At 48.0% G+C, this 20,579-nt stretch overlaps 1 protein-coding gene across 1 annotated transcript; it reads right to left on the reverse strand.

The window, feature by feature from the left end:
• Positions 1-1,199: 1,199 nt before the first annotated feature.
• GABBR2 (gamma-aminobutyric acid type B receptor subunit 2) lies at positions 1,200-17,074 on the reverse strand. The gene is made up of 5 exons (XM_047769246.1): positions 16,979-17,074; positions 11,441-11,551; positions 6,481-6,705; positions 4,482-4,664; positions 1,200-1,424 (listed from the first exon to the last, which is right to left on the reverse strand). Exons 1-5 carry the CDS (start codon positions 17,072-17,074, stop codon positions 1,200-1,202), a joined length of 840 nt encoding a protein of 279 aa, XP_047625202.1.
• Positions 17,075-20,579: the final 3,505 nt, after the last annotated feature.

Consider the following 20,579-nt stretch of genomic DNA (forward strand, 5'->3'; position numbering starts at 1 on the left):
CTTCTACTATAGTCATGGTTTCACGTTTTATGTTTAAATCATTTATCTCTCTGGAATTTATTTTTGTATGAGTTGTGAGATAAGGATCTAACTTCATTCTTTTTCAGATGGATACCCATTTACTGAATAATTTATTTTCCCTCACTAACTTGAAATGCCCACCTTTTCAAATTAGATACTAAAAATTACTAGGAATAATTTTTATTCTTTCAATTTGTTATCCCAATCTAAACATTTTTTTACAGTCAATATCTTACATCATAAGAATTTTATAATATTGCTTTTATAATAAAATACTTATATAATACAAGAAACTAAAGATTTTTTCATTGATTTAAACAAAATAATTGATAAAATTAATGAATATGTGCTAATGACAAGATGCAAACAGGAAAGAAGTACATAAAATGAAAGGTAAAAGGATCCCCTTCACCCAGTCTCCACACACACCCTTCACACCTCGGGTGGATACTGTTAACAGTCTAGTGTCTGTTCTACCAGACTCTTAAAAAAAATGCACGTACAGACACACATGTGTGTGTGCTGTTGTGTGCATCATAATGCTAGTCTTCATCTTGTTTTTCTCAGTTAAAGAGATCTTTTCATAGCTGCACAAATAGATCCACCTCCCTTTTTAATAGCTGTTTTATGTGCCCTGTATCATAACTAATGAAACCACCCCAAAGGACAAACCTGTAATTCCAGCTTTTCTCACCTACAAGTAGTGTTATTATGAACACCGTGTGTCGACACCTTTACCCACGTGCAGCCTGCTGCAAGGGGAATTGCTAGTCGAGGGGCTTAACATCCGCTGTTTGGAGAGCGCCAGACCAACTCCCACAACACTACAGGAGCGTGCCCATTTCCACACGCCCTTACCAATACTGGTAATGTTTTTAAAAAGTTTGCCTAAATGTAGGCCCCAAATGGATTGTGTTATTTCTCAAGGGATTGGGATTAAGCATCATGTCATTTTACTGACCATTCCTTTCCCGTACATTGACGAGGTGTGTCTGAGACTCTGAAATGTTACTGGCAGAAGTACAAACACTGTTCGCTAAGAACAGTGTGCCCCCAATCGGACCACTGGGAATGCCGGCCGTGTGGTATACATGTGGAACTGGAGCCCCACGCATAGTTCAAACAGACCGTGCTCAGAGGATGCGGGTTCCAGATGCTCCAGCTCTGTGTGTGTGGCTTCAGACCACCCCCACCACCCCAGCTTGTTTTTTCATTTGTAAAATGGAAGCTGGATGGCTGCTGTCTGATAGGCAGGGGCCCTGCCTCCTCCTACCTGTGCTCTCGGTGAAGTTCCCCAGGTTGAGAATGTCGTTGAGCTCTTGGTAGTGGTTCTGTTTAACGTAGGTGGTCTTTTCTGGTGTGTCCTGCAGCTGCATGGTGACTTCTTCCAAGTCTTTGTCCAGCTAGAAGACAAAGGCTCTAGCTGAGTCAGAGCCTCTGGCCCAGCCCCTGCCCTCACTTTGGCAGCTAGGCCTCAGAGCTAAGAAGCAGCTTGCAGGGTCACAGGGCTAGGCCTCCGACTGGCTTTGAGGGGACCCAGAGCTAGAGGGACTGTTGTGTGTTGGAGAAAAGATGCCCAGGGCCTGTCCTAGCTCTTGTTCCAGGAGAAGCAATGATGCAAGGGGCCTGGGCTGTGCAATGATGAGTTCAGTGCCGGCCTGAGCCTTGATGGAGCAGCTAAACAAGCCTAGGGAGGCAGGGCTGGGCAAACCCAGGGCTGCCCCTTCCTTACTGGCTGGTTTCAACTCCTTCTGTAGAGTGGGGTAACAGCAGTATCTTTTTTATGGAGTGGTGAAGATTAAATAACACAGTGAAAGTTTAGTCCAGTGCCTGACACCTAATCTGGTAACTGGTTGCTATACTGCTACTACTGTAATTATTATTATTGATAGCTAGGAGGATCTTTGGCAGGGAGGACACAGCTGTAGGGCTGGTCAGCTCTGAGCCTTACATGGTCAGGGGACTCCTGCAAAGGAGTTAATCAGGATGGATCTTAGTTGCTTCCAGGTTATATAAAAATCAGATGCAAGCTCCGGGACATTTCAGCCCCCGAGAAGCCAGGGGAGTGTGCGAGGGCTGGGGAGTGGGTGGCAGCTGGGTGGGGAGCATAGTGGGGATCTTGCTACAGATGGGGGGGGGTATAAAATAGCAATACAAAGTGCTATTCTGATATTGAACACACAGCCATGAAGCTGTTTAATAATTTTTCTTGTGGAGGAGGAGAGAGAGACCTTTTTTTGTGTGTGATTCAAATAGCAGGGCTAGGATCAAAGGGTAAGCAGCAGGAGGCCAGATTGTGCTTCAGTTGTAGAAAAACCCAACATTTAGGATTTTTGCCCCTGGGTAGGGTTTCATGTTTCCTAGACTGAGTGAACTTTTCATGGCTGGAAGAGCAAGTAGGATTTGAATATCAAGGTCCAGAAATAAGGTGTCACCAGTCACTGAAAGGCTTGATATCAAAGCAGAATCAGGAGTCAAGCCACAGCCCCTGTAGAAGCAACGCTGAGTAGTTACGCTGCGAACCACATGGGATGTCCAACAAGGAATCTAAATTTTTAGCATAAGTATATTCCAAACACTGTATAGGATATACTCATACAAAAATATGATTGGTTGTTCATCTGAAATTCAAATTTAACTGGGCATCCTGTACCTAATCTGGCAATCTCACTTATTCCTTGGGACTGTCCAGCTAGAGACTACATTTCCTAGCCTTCCCACTGGATAAGTATGATCAAGTAAGTTGTTGCCAGTGTAACTGGAGCAGAACCAAAATGTGTGCAATTTGTGTGTCACCTGCTTAAAAGGTGATCCTTTTGACATGCCATCCACTCAGCTTTAACTCTACTGGTGAGGAAGATGCCTTGGGGACTAGAGAAAACAAAGAATAAAAGAGTCTCATCTAGCAATGACCTTGGGGAACAGAGCTGTCTGCAGCCTGGACCTCTCTCCTCAGGATTGTCAGGTGAGAGAGAAATGAACATATATCTTCTTTGGGCCACTTTATTTTGGGGCCTCTCTGTTATAGCAACTTAGCCAGTATCCAAAACAGCACACTTTGGGTCTGGTCATACTTCCAACCCAGAGGGAGGGCTGGTTTCCCTTCCCTGGTGTTGAAAGTCCAGGATTTGAGGTTTGGCTTGGACACAAAGGAATCTGGTTATGGCTTCTCTGGAGGCCAAGAACAAAAGTGAGATCTGTTGCAGCCAATATTTTCTCCCAGAAGTTTCTCCTCACTTCTTGCTCTCTTGCTGTACATCATATGGATATGAGTGCTTTCTGGGTTGTGTTGGGAGAGTGAAAAACTGAGGCGAGGAACACACTTAGGAAGCTACTTGTGAGATAATAGGAAATACATATTGGCCTCCACCCTGGGTTTCTGACAAAGATGCTCCTGAAACCCTTTTAATTTCCTGGATGTTGGAGTGTCCTCGTTCTAATGAGGCAGCTCTGGGTGGGCTCCTGAAATAATTAGCCATGATTAGAAGCTTGGAATTTTCAGCCTTGACCCCCATCCTCTTGAGAAAGGGAAGGACTGAAAACAGAGTTAATGATCAGTCATGCCCAGTGATGAAGCCTCCATAAAATCCCAATAGTAAGAGGTTCAAAGAACTTCCGGCCTGGTGACCACAAACACGCTAGGAGGGTGATGCACCCCAATTCCATGGGACAGAAGCTCCTGCTTTCAGGACCCACTCCAGGCCCCCCTCCCCACTGTATTTCTTCTTGGCTGTTCATCTGTATCTGTTATCATGTCTTTTTATAAACTGGTAAATGTGTTTCCCTGAGTTCTTTGAGCTGCTCTAGAAAATTAATGGAACCTAAGGAGGGGGTCATGGAAACCTCTGATTTGGGATGAGGTTGGACAGAATTGTGGGTAACCTGGGTCCTACTACCTGCAGCTGGCATCTGAAATAGGATGGGAACAGTCTTAGGGAAGGTTAGAGCCTTTAAACTGTAGGGTCTGCCACTCTAGGTAGATGGCCTTAGAATGAGTTAAATTGCAGGATGCCAGGCTGGTGTTGAAGAGAATTGCTTGGGGCCTACCCCCACCCCCGCCACCAACTCCATTTAGTGACGGAAGAGTCGAAGTGAAGAGTCGTGTGTGAGCAGTGAAGGAGACACAGGATGTGGAGTTTTCCCAACTTAACTACTCTAATCTAGGGGCTCATAAATCTCTTAAGAGCTCCTTTCTTTCTGAGAACCAGGCACTGATGGACCCCCGAGCCTGGGCCAGGTGGGCAGTAAACTCCTGTCAGATTCTGACACACTGCCTCTACATAGGTTATCTTCCCTCTGGTTCTTGCAGCCATAAAGACAGGATATGGGACTGCAGGCCATGCTGTGGGAATGTTCCAGAGGGGATGTGGTGGGAGGTGGCAGCTCAGAGAGTCCCTCTACGGGGCAGAAGGATGCAGACAGGAGGATGGGGCCCTGGTGACCAGGGCCGTGGGAGGTACCTCTGTGATCTTCATCCGAAGGCGATGGTTTTCTGACTGTAGGCCCTCTAGGCGGGATGTGCTTGCTTGGTTCACGCTGGTGACTGAGGTGGAGGTTTTAGAATCTTCTTTCTTCTGATTCTGAGTGAACTGGAATCGTCTGTTCTGAGTTGCTGCGTCTGGGTTTGTTCTCAGAGTGATGAGCTGAAAGGACAAAGGTGGGGCTGAATAGAGGACCCTGGAGTCCGTCCTCCCACCCTCCATCCAGCTGTTCCCAGCAGGTCTTGTGCTGGAGGCAACATGGGGCACTGGGAAGGACATGGCCTAGGGGTCCGGAGCCCTGGACTCAAGCTTGTCTCTGTCCCTTGCTCTTGTGGGTGACCCTGGGCAGGCCCCTTCCCCTCGCCGAGTCTCAGTTTCCTTCCTTGCCAGGAGCGGTCTGGTCTCCTGACCCTGATTCCACCTGCATGCCAGCCATCCTGCAGGCCCGCCCAAGGCCTCTGAGGCTCAGCTTTAACCGAGCCCCACTCTGCCTTAGGCTTTGCTCCAGGTAGAAAATAAACAACTGTGAAGACAGTGGGAGGAAAGTGAAGGCTTGTGCTTGTCAGAACCATGACCACGGCCTCTGTCCACCAGGACCTCATGGTTCAGAGGCAAAGGGCAGGATGGAGGAAGGACTCAGGTTCTCAGCAGGCCAGAGCATCCAGGGCAGAGTGCTCAGCATGGGGCTGGTGGCCTGGGCTGGGCTCCATGGAGGGTCTGAAAGGAGGGTGAGGATAAGGGAATTCTAGGGGGAAGGAATGGCACATGCAAACGCAGGGCGGCCAGGGGCTCAGGATGCAAGTAGAAAAGGGCAGTTGGATGGTGGCCAGGGTTCTCCGCGGAGATGGAGGAGATCCAGGGGCTCTTAAAGCCAGCCCTGTGTTGAGGACTTGATCCTGGAGGCAGAAGGGCAATGAAGAGCTTTTGAGGGTGACAAAGCAGAGTGACCCGATCAGAGCCGGGCTTAGAGTCATCTGGCATTTTTTACAGGGTGGAGAGAACATCAGAGTGCAGGCAGAGAATCTGTGGTGTGGCCTGGTGCCTGGGAAAGTGTTGACAACTAAAGGAAGGGATATATGCCAGAGGTGTTCTGGAGAAGAGCTGACACTGCCTGGTGACAAACTGGGTGCCCAGGAGGGTGGAGGAGCCATGGGACCCCAGTTCTCTCTCCTCTCCCCCTTCTCAAAGGCAGACACTCCCCAACTTGAATCATTGACTTCTCAGCTCTGTTTTCCTACTCCTTTATTATTGAGACTCACCAAGGTCAGGTTTCCCTCTACACAGATCAGCCTACTGCAGGGGTCAAGGCCTCTGTTGGGCAGAATAAGGTTTGGAAACTATCTCTCGGGTCAGCCCTTCAGATGAATGAAAAATATAAGTGGTTGTTAAAAGTGGTTATTCCTTTGACCCACTAATACTACTTCTGTGACTCCATCTTAAAGGAATAATTGGAAACAAGGAAAATGTATTATGCAGAAAAAGGTTCCTTTATAACATAAAAAATGTGGAAACAACTGTAATGTTCACTAATAGGGATTAAGTGGCTGAGTAAATTATGGAACTTCCCCTCAGCGGTAGTTCGGAATGTGGGAAAATGCAGAGGGCAAAAGTTAAGTTAGAAAGACAAACTACAATGTATGCTATGATTATAGCTGTATCTGAAAAAGCATCACTGCCTAACCACTAAAAAAAAAAAAAAAAGACTGGGGGGAAACACATCGAAGATATTAAGAGTAAAAAATCAAACCAAAATGTTAACAGTGATTGTTTTTGGTGGTAGGATTGTGTGAGATTTCTGAAAAATCTGGTTTCTGCATTTTCTGCTTTTCTGATGTGAATTGTGTTCATCATTAAAAACAAAAATAGAGTGCATAGAACTTTTAGAAAGTGGAGGGAACTCAGCAATCCCGTTGCGACGGAGTCGAAGGCCACATGTTGGGGTGATGAGGGCAGGGGGTCGTGGGTAACTACCCCATACCTTTGGCACAAACACCAGGCAAAGGGTGATGGTGCTGCAGAAGATGATGACCAGGGCCACGATGCAGAACTGCACGTTAGGCTGGTCCCGCGTCAGGAAGGAGACGGCGGCCCCGATGATGCACATGATCCCCACGTTGTAGACGCTCATGCCAATGTACTTGCTGTCGTTGAGGGCGGGGATGCTGACGTTGCGGGTCTCCCAAGCTAAGAAACAACCGAACAACTGGAACGGGGAACAGAAAGGGGAGATGGTCATTACCAAGTGGAGGCATGTGCTCCTGCTCTGAGAAGCTACTGAACCGAGGGTTACTCTGGCAGTGGGGGCTGGGGGCTTGCTGTTGCTGGGTGGTCTGGATATATCGCCATCTGTCGCCACTGGTGGCCCAGGGTTGAGCTCTGCTGAGGAAATGCAGACTGAGGTGCTACACTGTCTGGTTCTCCTTCACCCCCCACCCCTGTTCACACACACATCCACAGGCGGCCACAGTGCGAAGGAACTTCAGACGTGGTCTTAACCACATTTCCTTTCTCTACAGAGAACCCGAAGGCCAGAGAGGAGGAAGGGGTTTGCCCAAGGCCACACAGCAGTATGGTGGCATATGTGGACTATGTCTCTAGAAGTTCAGGCTAGTCCTTTTTTTTTTTTTTTTTTTTTAAACTATTATTATTAAACCTGGCAGAGCCCCTGTGTCTGAGACTTCTATTATCCCCCAAAGCACGCAACCACCCAAAATTGAAAGACTACATTTCCTAGCTGTCTTTGAAGATAGATATGGCATATGACTAGCTTCTGGACAATGCCATGCAGTTGGAAGTGGTGTGTACAAGTTCTGGGAAGTGTCTTTAGAGGAAAAAGCTGTCTTCCTCCTTTCTAGCAGATGGAGTAGAAGGTGATGGCTGGAGCTTGAGCAGCTATTTTCGACCATAACGTCATCTTAGACCATGTGTGGAAGCTGTATGATGAAGACGAGGGAGACAAATTGCAAGGGGCTCTTTTGCTTACCTGAGAGGAAAATTAACTATCTTTTTAAAACCACTGTTATTGTGGTTTTCTGTCACTTTCAGCTCTACTCCTAACCAATACATTTCCTGACAGAAATGAACAGGGTAGAAGTCAAATGTGATCTGAAGCCAGGTATTGAGGAGTTAGCCTTCACGGGTTGTCTAAGGGGAAGGCAGACTGCAGAGAAAGTATAGATGGAATGTGGGGCAAAATGGCAGTATGGGCGGGAGGGAGAGCTGACCGTGACTGCCGCCTGGGGCAGGGGCTTCAGCTGTGGCCCAGCCCTTCCAGGAAGCCATCCTACAAAGGTTCCCTTTCCCTCTGGCCTTAATCACTGAAGTTTGGGGTATTCACCAGCTGCCTAAACCATTTAATATCATCCCAAGGGCCTGCATCTCGAGGTTAATTGGTAACACAGTACTCTGTGGTAGAGGGAGGCACAAGCCAGAGGATCTGGAACCCACTCTGCTGTCCACTGCATATGTGACTTTGGGCAAATCATGTCACCTCTCAGGACCTCAATTTCAAGATTTGCGAAATGGGAATAATAATGATAGTAATAATAATTCGTATCTCACAGGGCTTCTATCCAGATGAAATGAGAGGATAGATGTGAAAGCATTTTGTAAACTAGTATGTCCAGTATAAAAGTAAGTTAATAAATATTTTGTGATTGCCGTTTTTTACAACCACAGTTGTTTTCTTCTCTCCCAGGCTGATTTATTTATTTGCCTGGGGTTGAATCGGAGCTGTAGCCGCAAGCCTACACCACAGCCATAGCAACAGGGGATCCGAGCTGCACCTGCAACCTACCCCACAGCTCACGGCAACACTGGACCCTTAACCCACTTAGCAAGCTCAGGGATCAAACTCGAGTCCTCTTGGATACTAGTTGGGTGCATTAACCACTGAGCCACGATGGGAACTCCCTATTATTTAAAAAAAAAAAAAATTTCAATTAAATGGCAACCAGAAGCCTGGGAAGCAGATACTGAGTAAGGGAAGGAAACCACGCTGTAGGAAGCCTGCTCTGTACTGGTTCCTTTGCTGCAGCCCCTCCAATCCCATAGCTGGGCGTGGCCGCCCACATCCTACAAAGGAAGAAGCAGAGGCTGGGCAAGGTGAAATGACCTGCCTGGGGTCCCATGCAGAGTGCGCCAGGGCTGGATGAGTGCCTGGGCCTCCTGCTCTCTGACAGGGAGCCTGTGTGCCTCCTCTCTGCCACCCTGCTTATGGGCCCCCAAACTGTCATAGAAGTTTGGGGACGTGGTGGTTGGCTGCAGATCTCTGAAGAGTGTCAGGAAGAATCAGAGAGTAACTTAGGCCTTCAAGGAGCAGAATGAGTGTTCAAAGGCATATGTTCATTGAGGCAGATTTCAGCTGAGGACAAGGAAGAACATGCTAGAAAAGCAGTCCATCCGTGTGGGTTGAAATGGTGGCTCTGGAAGCTATGTCCACATCCTAATTCCTGGAAGCTGTCAATATGGAAAAAAGGGCTTTGCAGATATAATGAGGACTCTTGGGATCATCCTGGATTGGACAGGTGGAGGTAGAGACTGGAGTGATGCAGCCACAACCCAAAGAATGCCTGGAGCCAGCAGACCCTGGGAGAGGCTAAGAAGTCTCCCCTGGAGCCTTTGGAGGGAGCATGGCTGAGCCTTGATTTCAGACTTCTGACCTCTAGAACTGTGAGAGAATAAATTCCTGCTCTTATAAGCCACAAGTTTTGTATTAATTTCTCACCACAGCCACAAGAATCTAATACCATCCAGGATGGCACAGACTGAAAGGAGTAAGCTCATCACTGGAGGCTCGGAAGCAGTGAGTGAATGAACACGTTGGGGATGCTCAGGGTGGGCCAGGAGGCTGGAACAGTAGAGTGGACCTACAGGACTGTCCATGTTCTGTCTGCTCAGATTTTGTGATTTCAGAGCAGAAGGGGCCAGGAGATGGGATTTTACTCACAAACCCTAAGGGCCAGGAGGGCTGAGACAGTTCTTGCACACACTGGAAAGAGTAAAGCATTTGTGCTGTCAAATACAACTTTGGAGTCCTGCTGCGATGCAGCTGGTAAAGGAGCTGGTGTTGTCTCTGAGGTGGCATGGGTTCAATCTGCAGCCTGGTGCAGTGGGTGAAAGATCTGGCATTGCTGCAGCTGTGGTGTAGGTCACAGCTGTGGCTCAGATTTGATCCCTGGCCCAGGAACTTCCATATGCTGCAGGTGTTCCTCTCCCCAACCCCAATACAGACTTTATTGACCTGGTCTGAGTGAAAGAATTAGTTTCACTGGAAGAGATACAGTCACCTCCAATCACTTGGAAGTAGATGGAGAAAATAACAGATGGCCAAAACATTACAGATGAATACCCAGTATAAAGAGTCAGTGTGATTCACCACAATCTAACTTTGCAGAGTCTTAGGATCAAGGAACATGGAGGCTAGAGGGATCCTGGAGAGTCTAGTTTCTCTCCCTCTCTCTCTTTTATGACTGCACCATGGCATATGGAAGTTCCCAGGCCAGGGACTGAATCCGAGCCACAGTTGGGACCTGAGCCACAGGTGTGGCAACACCAGATCCTTTGACCCACTGTACCAGGCTGGGGATTGAACCTGCGCTTCTGCAGTGATCCAAGCCACTGCGGTCTGATTCTTAATCCACTGTGCCACAGTGGGAACTCCCGCTTTTTGTTTAACAAGGGTCAGGGAAACTTGAGGCATGGACATCCCAGGCTTTCCAGGAAGGGAGCTCCTCCCTTCGCGAGGGCTCCATTGTATCGGTGGATCCTGCTCTGCTATACAAAATCCTTCTTTAGTAAACTAGATGGCTGCCCTCTGGCAACTCTGCCCACTGATGATGGGTCTGCCTTTTGGTCTGTGCCACCTGTCTCTGACAGCTCTGGTGACCATATCCTCTGAGTGTGTCCTTCTCCAAGCCCAGGACTCTGGGCCAGTCCTCAAGGTCCCATTTTTGCTCCATGCATCTCCTGTGAACTCTAGAGGGTCATTACCTCATGGGGCCCGGATTGCAGCCCAAAGGACCTCTATGGAACCACAAGAAGGTCTCAACTAGTATGAAACAGGGGACAGTCTTTGCCTGGGGTCCCCTAACGCATGCTTTTCCGGTGTGCCCCTTTGCAGGACCCAGGATCAGTCACTGACAGGTCTCAGAAGCAGCATCAGGTAAGGATGCATTTGAGCAGCATGAGAAATTCCTGTTTATTTGACCTTTGGAGAGGGCTTCATTCTCACCTTCTAAGTTGTGGTCACACAGAGGCAGATGGTGGCTTAACTTTTTGGTGAAAAGATCTGAGGAGGGTGCAGTAGCCTGCGTCTTGATGCTGGAGGGATTGAGGTGCAGGCGTGGTTTGCAGAGGATGTGGAGAGAAGAAGGATAAGGTATGGTGGGACTGCCCTTTCCAGTCCTTCCTAACTTTGAAATTCCATAGTTGTGTGAGGTGAGCTTGGTATGTGATGTTTGATCATAACAGATGATTGGAGCAGAAAGAATATTGGATTAGAAATTGGAAGTGACCAGGTGGCCTTCAGCAAATCATTTAACTCGTATGAACCTTACTTTCCCCACCTACTGCAGGAGGTGGATCCAGTGAAATGCAGGATGTGAACATGTGCTGTCATTAACAGGCTGCTGTTCAGGAAGCAGGAGAGTGGCACCTGGGAGGCACGCTCACAGGTCTGAGGATTATTCTCTGGTTAAGATCTTGACTCTGCCACTTAATAGCTGAGTGACCTTGAGCAAACCAAGCCTGTGTCCTCATCAGTGAAAGGGGACATCATTTGTACCTATCTCACAGGGGTGTTGTGGGACTGAGATGACCCATGCCATGCACTGAGCCTGGCACAGGCTGGGGGCTCTATTTATTTTTATGCTGACCCTGGGAGAGAGACCTCTGACAGAGAAGCATTTCGTCCACTCTTCCTCCTGCTCTGCACCTACCATGAGAAGCCCCTTGTAGGCATAGACGATGCCGAGCCAGATGGTCATGTGGGAATTTTCACAGTGCTCCAGGAGAGGGCGGATGGAGATGTCCCGTCCTGCTGGGTCCGGCTGTGTGAAGAGAAAACAGAAACCCAGGGATGGTACTAGGCACCCTCCCAGCAGCCAAGTCCCTGCTTCACAGCCTCTTCCCCTCCCATGAGCCACAGCCAATGTCACCATCCAGAAAGGCTTTTGGACCCCACCTCTGTGTTCCATGGGGCTCAGACCTCAATCAGCATTGACTGCCTTCTGTTGCTTGTGATTCAGCTCTGAACTATGGTTATCTGAGTTCTTGCCTTTCCACCTTCAGCCAGAGGTCCTAAGAGTAGGGAGTGGGTCCCCTAGTACCTAGCACAGGACTCAGCCCAGAGAAGGCATCTATAACATTTGTTAAAGGCTTGTGAGGCACAAAGTTAGGTCAGGAGGCCTTCAGGTGTCCCTGGAATGGACTTGAGTGGCTGGAGATACAGTCTCTAGGCCAAACATGGGGCCTGCAAAACCCTTCTAAGGAGACCCTCTTGCCCACCACCTCCACTGAGGGAGCAGTGGTGGCAGCCGTGTTCTGTGCCACATGCCCCATCATGGGCTAGAGCCGATTGGGCAAGGGGTGGGCATCTGACCTTAGGCAGCCAATCCATAGGTTTGTCAGAGACCTATGAGGTTTCCTAGTGCAAAATGCTCTGCCCAAATGAGTGATTGAGAGGACCCAACCCAAGGACGGTTTCTCTCTATCACGAATTTGAACAGGGAAACTCTGGGAGAGAAGCAGCTGCCAGATGGTGGAAAGAGGAAGAAAAGACACCTAGTGGTGAAAAAACATATACTGTACATATATGAAAAAAATATGTATATACACATACTATAATTTTGCTCAAAACTTTTTTATAATATATATACTATATATATGTATACAGTGTGTGTGTGTGTATATATATATATATATATATATATATATATATATATATATATATATGTTTTTTTGTTTTTTTTTCCTGAACCATTTGAGAGTAAGTTGCATACATCCTGGCCCTTCTTAACCCCTAAATATCTAGCATGTATTTCCTAAGGACAAGGAGATTCTCTAATATAACCATATATACTTATCAAATTCGGGAAGTTTAACACTGATTCAGTATTTTATCTAATAGACTACCCATTTTCTAATTTTGCCAGTTGGCCCAGTAGGGTCCTTTAAGGATCTAATCCAGGACCATACATTGCATTTACTTGTCTGTAGTCAGCCTTAGAACCAGCCCTTTATCCTTTAGTCTCCAACAAGACCTCAGCTTACTTTGGTCTTTCATATCATCAATATTTCTGAAGATTTCAGGTCCGTTATTTTGTAGAATGTCCCTCAGTTTGGGTTTGTCTGAATGTTTTCATGATTTGATTCAGGATGTGTATTCTTGGCAGGAGTCCCATGTGAGTGATGTTCTCGCCTCCTCAGTGTTTCACTTCAGGGGCACTTGATGGCACTTTGTCCCATTATTGGTAATGTTTGTGAGCATTTGGTTGAGGTGATGTTTGCCAGATCTTTCCATTAAAGGTACCATTTCCCTCTTGTAATTAATAAATAATCGGTGGGAGTTGCTTTGAATCTGTGTGAGTATTCTGTTCACCCACAAATATTAACTCAGTGGTTTCAGCATCCATTGATAATTCCTATCCGAGTCACATTACTTTGGTGGCTGCAAAATGGTGATTTTCTATCATTCCATCTAAATACTTGGCAACATACTGTAAACAAGATCTTTCTTTTTCCTCCCTCTCATTTATGAATATCAAGATGGGCTTACGGGATCCTTTTAGATAGTATCTCGTAATCCAGTACTATTATTGTTCATTTTGCTCAAGAATTTTCAGATTTGGCCAGTAGGACACTCCTTCATGCTGTCGCCTGTGTTTTTCAACATGTCCCTATAATTTCTTGGAGCACTTTTCTACTTCTTAACAGAAAGGCGTTCTAGGCTTTCCCTGTACCAGTCTTGGAATCAGCCATTTCTCTGAGGAGTTCTGGTTCATTTTAGGAGAAAAGGATATTTAGAAACCAAGATCTGGGTACTTGATGTGCTCCATGTTCCTAGGGTATCATTACTTCTAGGCCCTTTTATCTATCTGTCTATCTGCCTTTTCTATCTGTCCATCCATCCATCATCCTTCTGTCATCTATCTATAAAGATAAAATCCAACACCACAGGGTTCTTTTTGATTTCCCCATCCCATAATTGCATCTTTATTCTCCTGCAGTGACATCCCTGGTTTCGAACATGAAAATATTCACTTATTTTCTCAATTTTATGACAGACACAAAATAGTTTCAAAATTGCTGTATCCATATATTACCAACAACAAATTGACCAAGTTGAAGATTTCCTTGTAAATCTGTTTTGTCTTTAGAACAGCTCTCATTGAGGATATCTCATCAAAGAATTGTGTTGGGGATATTATCCTCTTAAGGCCCAGGGTAAAGCCATATTCCTGTGCGTAGCAGGTAGGCATCCCCAGGGTCAATCACTAGGAAGAAGGAGCACTTGAGTGGGATCCAGGGATGGAAAAGGCAGGCCTCAAGCAGGTGGGGGTGGAAACCCTATTTCTCTTGGCCCTGCTCATTAGGCCTGGCCACCTGTGAGTTTGGGAAGGATGGTGCTCCCATATAGGAGGAGCTGGAAGGAGTGGGGCCTGAGGGCTCAGGTCATTTTGTAACTAGATCATCCAGTTGCACATTCTCTCAGGCGATCTCCCTTTTGTTGTCCCCAGCCACAGAAAAGCCTTAGCTTAGCCTTTGGTTTTATCATCAGTGAGTACACAGGCTGGAGTGCTACAGGGAGCCCAGGGTCCCCTGAGGCCTCTGGAGTGGTGGTGGTGGGTACTAGTGAGAGACAGCCCAGGGAAAGATGATCTCTAGGAACCACAGTCAGAGTTGCCAGGGCTAGAGATTCCCCTCCACTGCTACCCACCCAGGAGCTGGCCTGGATTCTAAGGGTGGTGGGGATTTCCTGATGTCCTTTCATTGTTTAGTTGAGGAGACCGAGAAATGACTTGGTCCCAAGGTCATCAGTGACTTAGTGACATAACTTGGTTTTCTCCAAAGGCTGACAACTAAGCAGACTGCAGAATGCAGTAGCACTGGCCCATTAGAGTCATGCATGAATAGCAAACCATTAATGACGATAGTGTCTGTTGTTCTGTAATGAAAGGCAATAATTTCCGATGAACTGTTAGATTCTCTGTGTAGAGTGGACTGATTCTTTCATACCCCATTGTTCAATGTAATGAAAACTCTATTCGTGGGAAGCTGACAGTGGTTGCCTATCTTACATACCCCAGTGACAGAGCCCCCTCTTTCCCATTCTTGATGAGATGGTTGCCTAGTTTTTTAAATTGAACCAGAACCTTCTCCTCCTGTACCTCCACCATTGGTCTTTATCCTTCCTCGAGGGCTCCTTGGAATGACATCAGGCTCTCTCATTAAGTCTGCACACTCTTCCTCAGGAGGGGAAGATCTGCAGTTGAAGGCACGTGTCATCTCCCCCACAAGATGACCTGGTCCTCCTGAAATGCTTAGGTTCACCTTTGATCTGCAAACTCAGAATTAAGCTCCATACTTCAGGTGGTACGAGGCACCCTTGCTCCAGATCTCCCAGACTTTCTGATTAACTATTTTCCGCCAGTGATGTATGTATTCCTTGTGGTTGACTAAGACATGACAGGTAGTTTTCATGGAACTGCTGCTAGCTCTGTCTTCTCCCTTCTGCAGCTGACATTCCAGCCTGGTTATCTTTTACCTTGTTAGTAGCCCCATCTTCCTCATGCCCCCTATCCTGGTCTGCTCTGACCTCTTCAAATGCTGAAATCCTAATTCTTACATCTGGCCTTTTAGCCGACCTTATTAAGCCTAAGTACAGCCTCGCCTGCAGAGGTGGGAGGGCAGCAAAAAATGAAAGGCCTGCCTAGAGTTCAGAGGAGTCCATGGTCCTGAGGGTGGGCAGAGAAACTTCTACTTCATCTCCCAGTACATGGGCACTGACTCAGAAGTAAGCCACAAAAATCTCCTGGTCTTCAGCGTGACTCTCACACAGCCCCAGGTCTGTGCACGCTGGGCACAGATCAGAGTGGCAATGGTTGGGGTGATTTTAGGAGTGATGTGGTTTATGTACTCATGAGGCTAGAGACGGAGAGTCTGAATAAGGTCAAATGAATGCTGCATTGAATCTCAAAGCAAACGGTAAGAGCTGTGACTTTCTCGTATGGTCTGTGTTGATCGTCCCCGCCCCTGGAGTTCAGAGCGCTCTGAGTAGTCACACACATGGGGAGACATGCCTGACCAGGAGGGCTCAGGAACGGGACCATCACCTAAAGCGCTTACTTGCTGGTGGTGTTGTACACCAAAGGTGCCACTAGAGGGCACCAAAGAGCTGTGTGGCGCCAGTGGCTGTGGAAAACACTCCTCTGCTGGGGACACAGTGCTACTTCTGTGACTTAGTGAGACTGCAAGTGGCAAAACCATCAGCAGCATTGTGTGCTCTCTAGAAGGCGGAGTGTGGGGTTACAGGGGGCTGCTGGGGAAGGAGGGGCCTGAGGGCCCAGGCTGTACCTGGCCATGACACTCCCAGTACAGGCCAGCCATGCTGCCCCATGCCAGTGAGCACAGGGCACTGACCCTTGCAGATGCCTCACTGGGCTCTGATGTCAGGATCCAAGTCTGGGTTTCAGGCCCTTGTTTGTGGACTGAAGCATTTGCTCTGGCCTAAGAATGTTTCCCTTGGCCTGGATGCCTGGCCTACATGAACTTTCAGCTTGCTTTGTTCTCTTCGTCATTTTTCTTCCTTGTTGCTCACCTGGGCAGTGATCAAAGTAATCATTCATTCATTTATTCATTCCCCAACTATCGAACACTGCCATCTGCCCAGTTCTGTTCTGGGCATGCGGAAGACAGCAATAACTGGGACTGACAAGAGCCCTGCCATCATGGGTCTTCCATTCTAGTAAGATCAGGACAGATCCATGAGAGATGACCTCAGAGGGGGAGTGGGCTGGCCTCAGTCAATAACAGCCACCCTAAGAGCTGTCGTGTCACAAGTGACAGCAATGTGCTAGTTGCTATGAGCTCTACACACGTTATCTTGTCGAAGCCTCCTAAGAATCCAACAAGGCATTAGCCTCATTTTACAGATGAGGAAACAGAGACACAGAGCCATTAAGTAACTTGCCCTAAATCTCCAGCTAGTAAGTGTCAGAACTGAGATGCAAACCCAGGTCATCTGATTCCCTTCCTCACTCTGTGATCCCCTAAGCTGCCCGGCTTCTCAAATGCATCACATCAAATTCCAAGGAGACAGTGGTTATAAACCTGCTCTGTGAGGTGCTGCTTGTGGGAGGAATGACTTAATTGCCACACATTCAATAGAGGCCTCCTTGAAGCCCTCGGAGCTCTGCAAAGGCTGTGCTTTTGGTTCTACATGAAATCAAGCTGATAAAATGCTCTTTCTGCCTGACAGAGCCCAGCAGAGCAGCCACGCCTGTCTGTGATGGCCGGAGGCTGCAAGTGCTCACACCTGACTCCTGGTCCAGCCGCTGCTCAGCGGGAGCCATGCGGACGCTGCCTGGGAAAGCCTTCCCCATCTGTGCAGCGAAAGGAGAGCAGCTGGCCTGAGAGTCCCTTTGCATGATGCAATTATTCACAATGTAGGTCAGTGGCCCCAGCAAACATCTGGCTTTGTTAGGCTGCACAAATGGACCGGCAAGGGTCCGGGCAGAGCTTGAAACATTGAGGCCTGGAAGGTCAAAGTCCTGGGTCTTACTATAGACTTGGTGGGTGACCTTGGGCAAGTCCTCACCCTTTTCTTGACCTCAGTTTCCCATGTGCAAATGAGGCAGTGGGTCAATTTACAGTACGGTTGATGTGAGCCTGAGTAATTGAGGGATGACTATATTTGTCGTACATTTCATGACTGTATGTGTCCTATGTTCCCTCATTCAGAATTGGCTCAGTTGGTACTTCTCATGTATCTGTGGTGGGCCACACACTGTCTTGATGCTGGGGTCTGGGTGGATGAGACCCAGAAGAGGTGTGCTTTTTGGAATGTGCATGCCAGGGGAGGGCACAGGAGATTGACAGCCAGCAGCGCAGCTGTGAGTAGAGTGTTTCTAACAAGGGTAAGACACTTTGACGGCTACTAGCAGGAAGACCTGCTTCAGATCAGGTAGTCTGGGAAGGCCCTTCTGAAGTGGAGACATATAGTGTGAGACCTGAACTGAGGGAAGACCAGCTACATGAAGACCTCAGAGGAGAGCATTGCTGGGAGAGGAACCAGCAAGCGAGCAGGACCTGAAATGGTGAAGACTTCGGCCCATCTTAGAAACCAAAACAAGGCCAGTGTGCCTGGAGTGTAATAAGTGAAGCACCGGAATTGTACACAAACCACCCAGGGGGGTTGTTAAAATGCAAGCTGGGTCAGTAGGTCTGGTGGAGCCCGGGATGCTACTTTTCTAAGTAGTTCCCAGGAAGTACATGATGCTGCTGGTCTGGGGACTGCCCTTTGGGCAGCAAGGCCTTAAGGATCTTAAGCACCAGAGTGACATTAGATCTTCAGATTATCAGATCTTTGGTTAAGAATGAAGATTCCTGGGAGTTCCTTGGTGGCCCAGTGGGTTAAGAATCTGTGCTGTCACTGTCGTGGTGAGCATTCAGTCCCTGGCCTCCTGGGAACTTCCACATGCCACAAGCACAGCACCCCCTCCCCCACCGATGCAGATTTCTTTTGGCACTTGCACGCCTCTGACACAGACAGTTGAACACAAGGGCAGACTCGACACTGTGTGTGTGTGTGTGTGTGTTCAGACCCTGGGTAGGGAGGGGGAGGAGTCGGGTGGTGAGCATGAGGCTGTGCTTCCCCTGTGGTCACAGGGCTCTTGGCTCTGGTCCCTTGGACCTTTTAGGCTGCTACTGCTGTGAGGAGCTCAGGTTCCCAAGCCCCACCTGGTTCCTTCTTCTTTGAAGGAGGGGGTGCCTTCCACCTTCTGACCAGCTTCTGGAAGCTGGCTTTCTGCCTTTTAATTTTTTAAATTTCAAAGATGACTTTTGAAATAGATGGTAAAATTGGTAGGTTTTTCTACTGAAGGTGCATGTGTGTGTGTACATGAATGTGAGTTTGAGTGTGTGAGGAGGAGGGAGGATGTCTGACCTTTCTGGGCTGCATTTCAGCATCTTGAGCTGTGTCTCTTTTCCTGAGAAGGCAGGTAAATTTATCCTGCCTCTTTTGGGGGAGATCCCCCTCTTTTGGGGGAGATGGGGGGGTTCCCATCAAACCCAGACAGGGAGGGAAAAGGCCACTAGGATCAGACCCCAAGTCCATCGCTTACCAGCTGTATGACTTTGAACACATCTGTAAACCTTTCTGAGGGTTGGCAAGATGACCAAAAGAGGTAACCAGTGTGTCTAGCAGGTTTTTGAGACTGGAAAGCTCGCTGCTTATGTGTAAACCACCATAATTATCTCCAACTACAGAGAGTCACAGAGCACTGGAGCCAGGAGGAACCTTCCAGATCCCTCCAGGGCCAGGCTGCTTATCTCAGCAGCAGCAGCCCCACATCTCCAAAGCAGCAAAGCTCCAAGCTGTCATTTCAAGGTAAGAATTTCTTTTTTGACTGTTAGATTAAGAGTTTGGGTGAATTTTTTTCAGAATCCCAGCTCTGGAAGGGACCTGTGAGATCACCCACCAGGTTTCTTTGCAGGGGCACTTCTGGCAACTACTGTTTTTGGCAGAGGTGTTATTCTTTGTTGTGAAGGACTCTACTGTTCATGTAGGGCACTCAGGACCCCAGACCCCTGGGCACTAAATGCCAGGAATGGCCTATAGCCACCCTGTCAGCCAACATCTCCCTTCCCTGGCTCCCCATTACTGAACACTAGGGGGATTATGCTCTAGTCCAGTTCCTCTCTTTACAGAGAAGAAACTGAGGCCCAGGAAAGCACTCGGAGCAAGTAGGTGACTGAGTGGAGAGCCAGATGCAGATGTCCTGACCTTGGTTCCATGCCCTGTGCATTGGACCATGCTTTGGGTTGTTACAGGTGGGGTCAGCCTCCTGGGCTGCTCACCAGCCAGCATTTATTGGGACTTAGCATTCACAGGTGCCAGGCACGGCCAAGTCAGCCCCCAGGAGCTGGCCTGAGGGCTTCTGGACTTAGCTATCTGCTGGTACTGTGCACCCTTTCTCAGGTGTACCTGGGGCAGCTTCTAGAGCAGCAGCCATGGGGCCCAGAGCTGCTTGCCCTGTCCTTGCTGGCCACGCCTTCATGGAGTCCTGCTTTGCCAAGAGGAGAAGAGGTGAGGAGAGGGAGGAGGCTGGGACCTGGCTGAAGAGAGCTTAGCATTAGGATGCCAGTGGGCCAGCAGGACCCCTGCCTGGTCCTGTTCAGAGAGGCATCCTGACTTTGATCTTGGATTCTAGCAGGATATTCTGTGGCTATGTAAGGGTCATGGTTGGGGTGAGGATTGCCTTGGGGAAGTTGAAAGCTGACAAATGCGGTAATAGGTCCTAATGTTTCTAGCCCTTTGCAGCTCATAAATGCTTTCATACTAGAATCTCTCTTTGATTTTGCCCTCAGGTATTTTTTTTCCCATTTTTATCATGTCCTTTCCCCCCACTTTTTTTTTTCCTTTTTTAGGGCTGCACCTGTGGCTTATGGATGTTCCCAGGCTACGGGTCAAATTGGAGCTGCAGCTGCCAGCCTACACACCACAGCCACACTGGATCTGAGCCACATCCGTGACCTGTGCTACAGCTTGAGGCAACCCCAGATCTTTAACCCACTGAGCGAGGCCAGGGATAGAACCCACATCCTCATGGATACTAGTAGGGTTCTTAACCCACTGAGCCGCAATGGGAAGTCCTCTCATGTTATAAAGCAAAAATTGCTATTTTTGCTATATTTTGTTATAGACACAAAACATTAATATAGCAGTGCCTGTATATGAGTTATGACATGGTACACTCTAAACTTTTACTGATGAGTTCATGAAATATGTTTGGTTATCACTGAGTTAGAGAAAAAGTTAGAAAGTGACCCAGAGGAGGTCTTCTTTATTATCTATGA

The sequence above is a fragment of the Phacochoerus africanus genome, chromosome 2, assembly GCF_016906955.1.
Source record: "Phacochoerus africanus isolate WHEZ1 chromosome 2, ROS_Pafr_v1, whole genome shotgun sequence".
Lineage (NCBI taxonomy): Eukaryota > Metazoa > Chordata > Mammalia > Artiodactyla > Suidae > Phacochoerus > Phacochoerus africanus.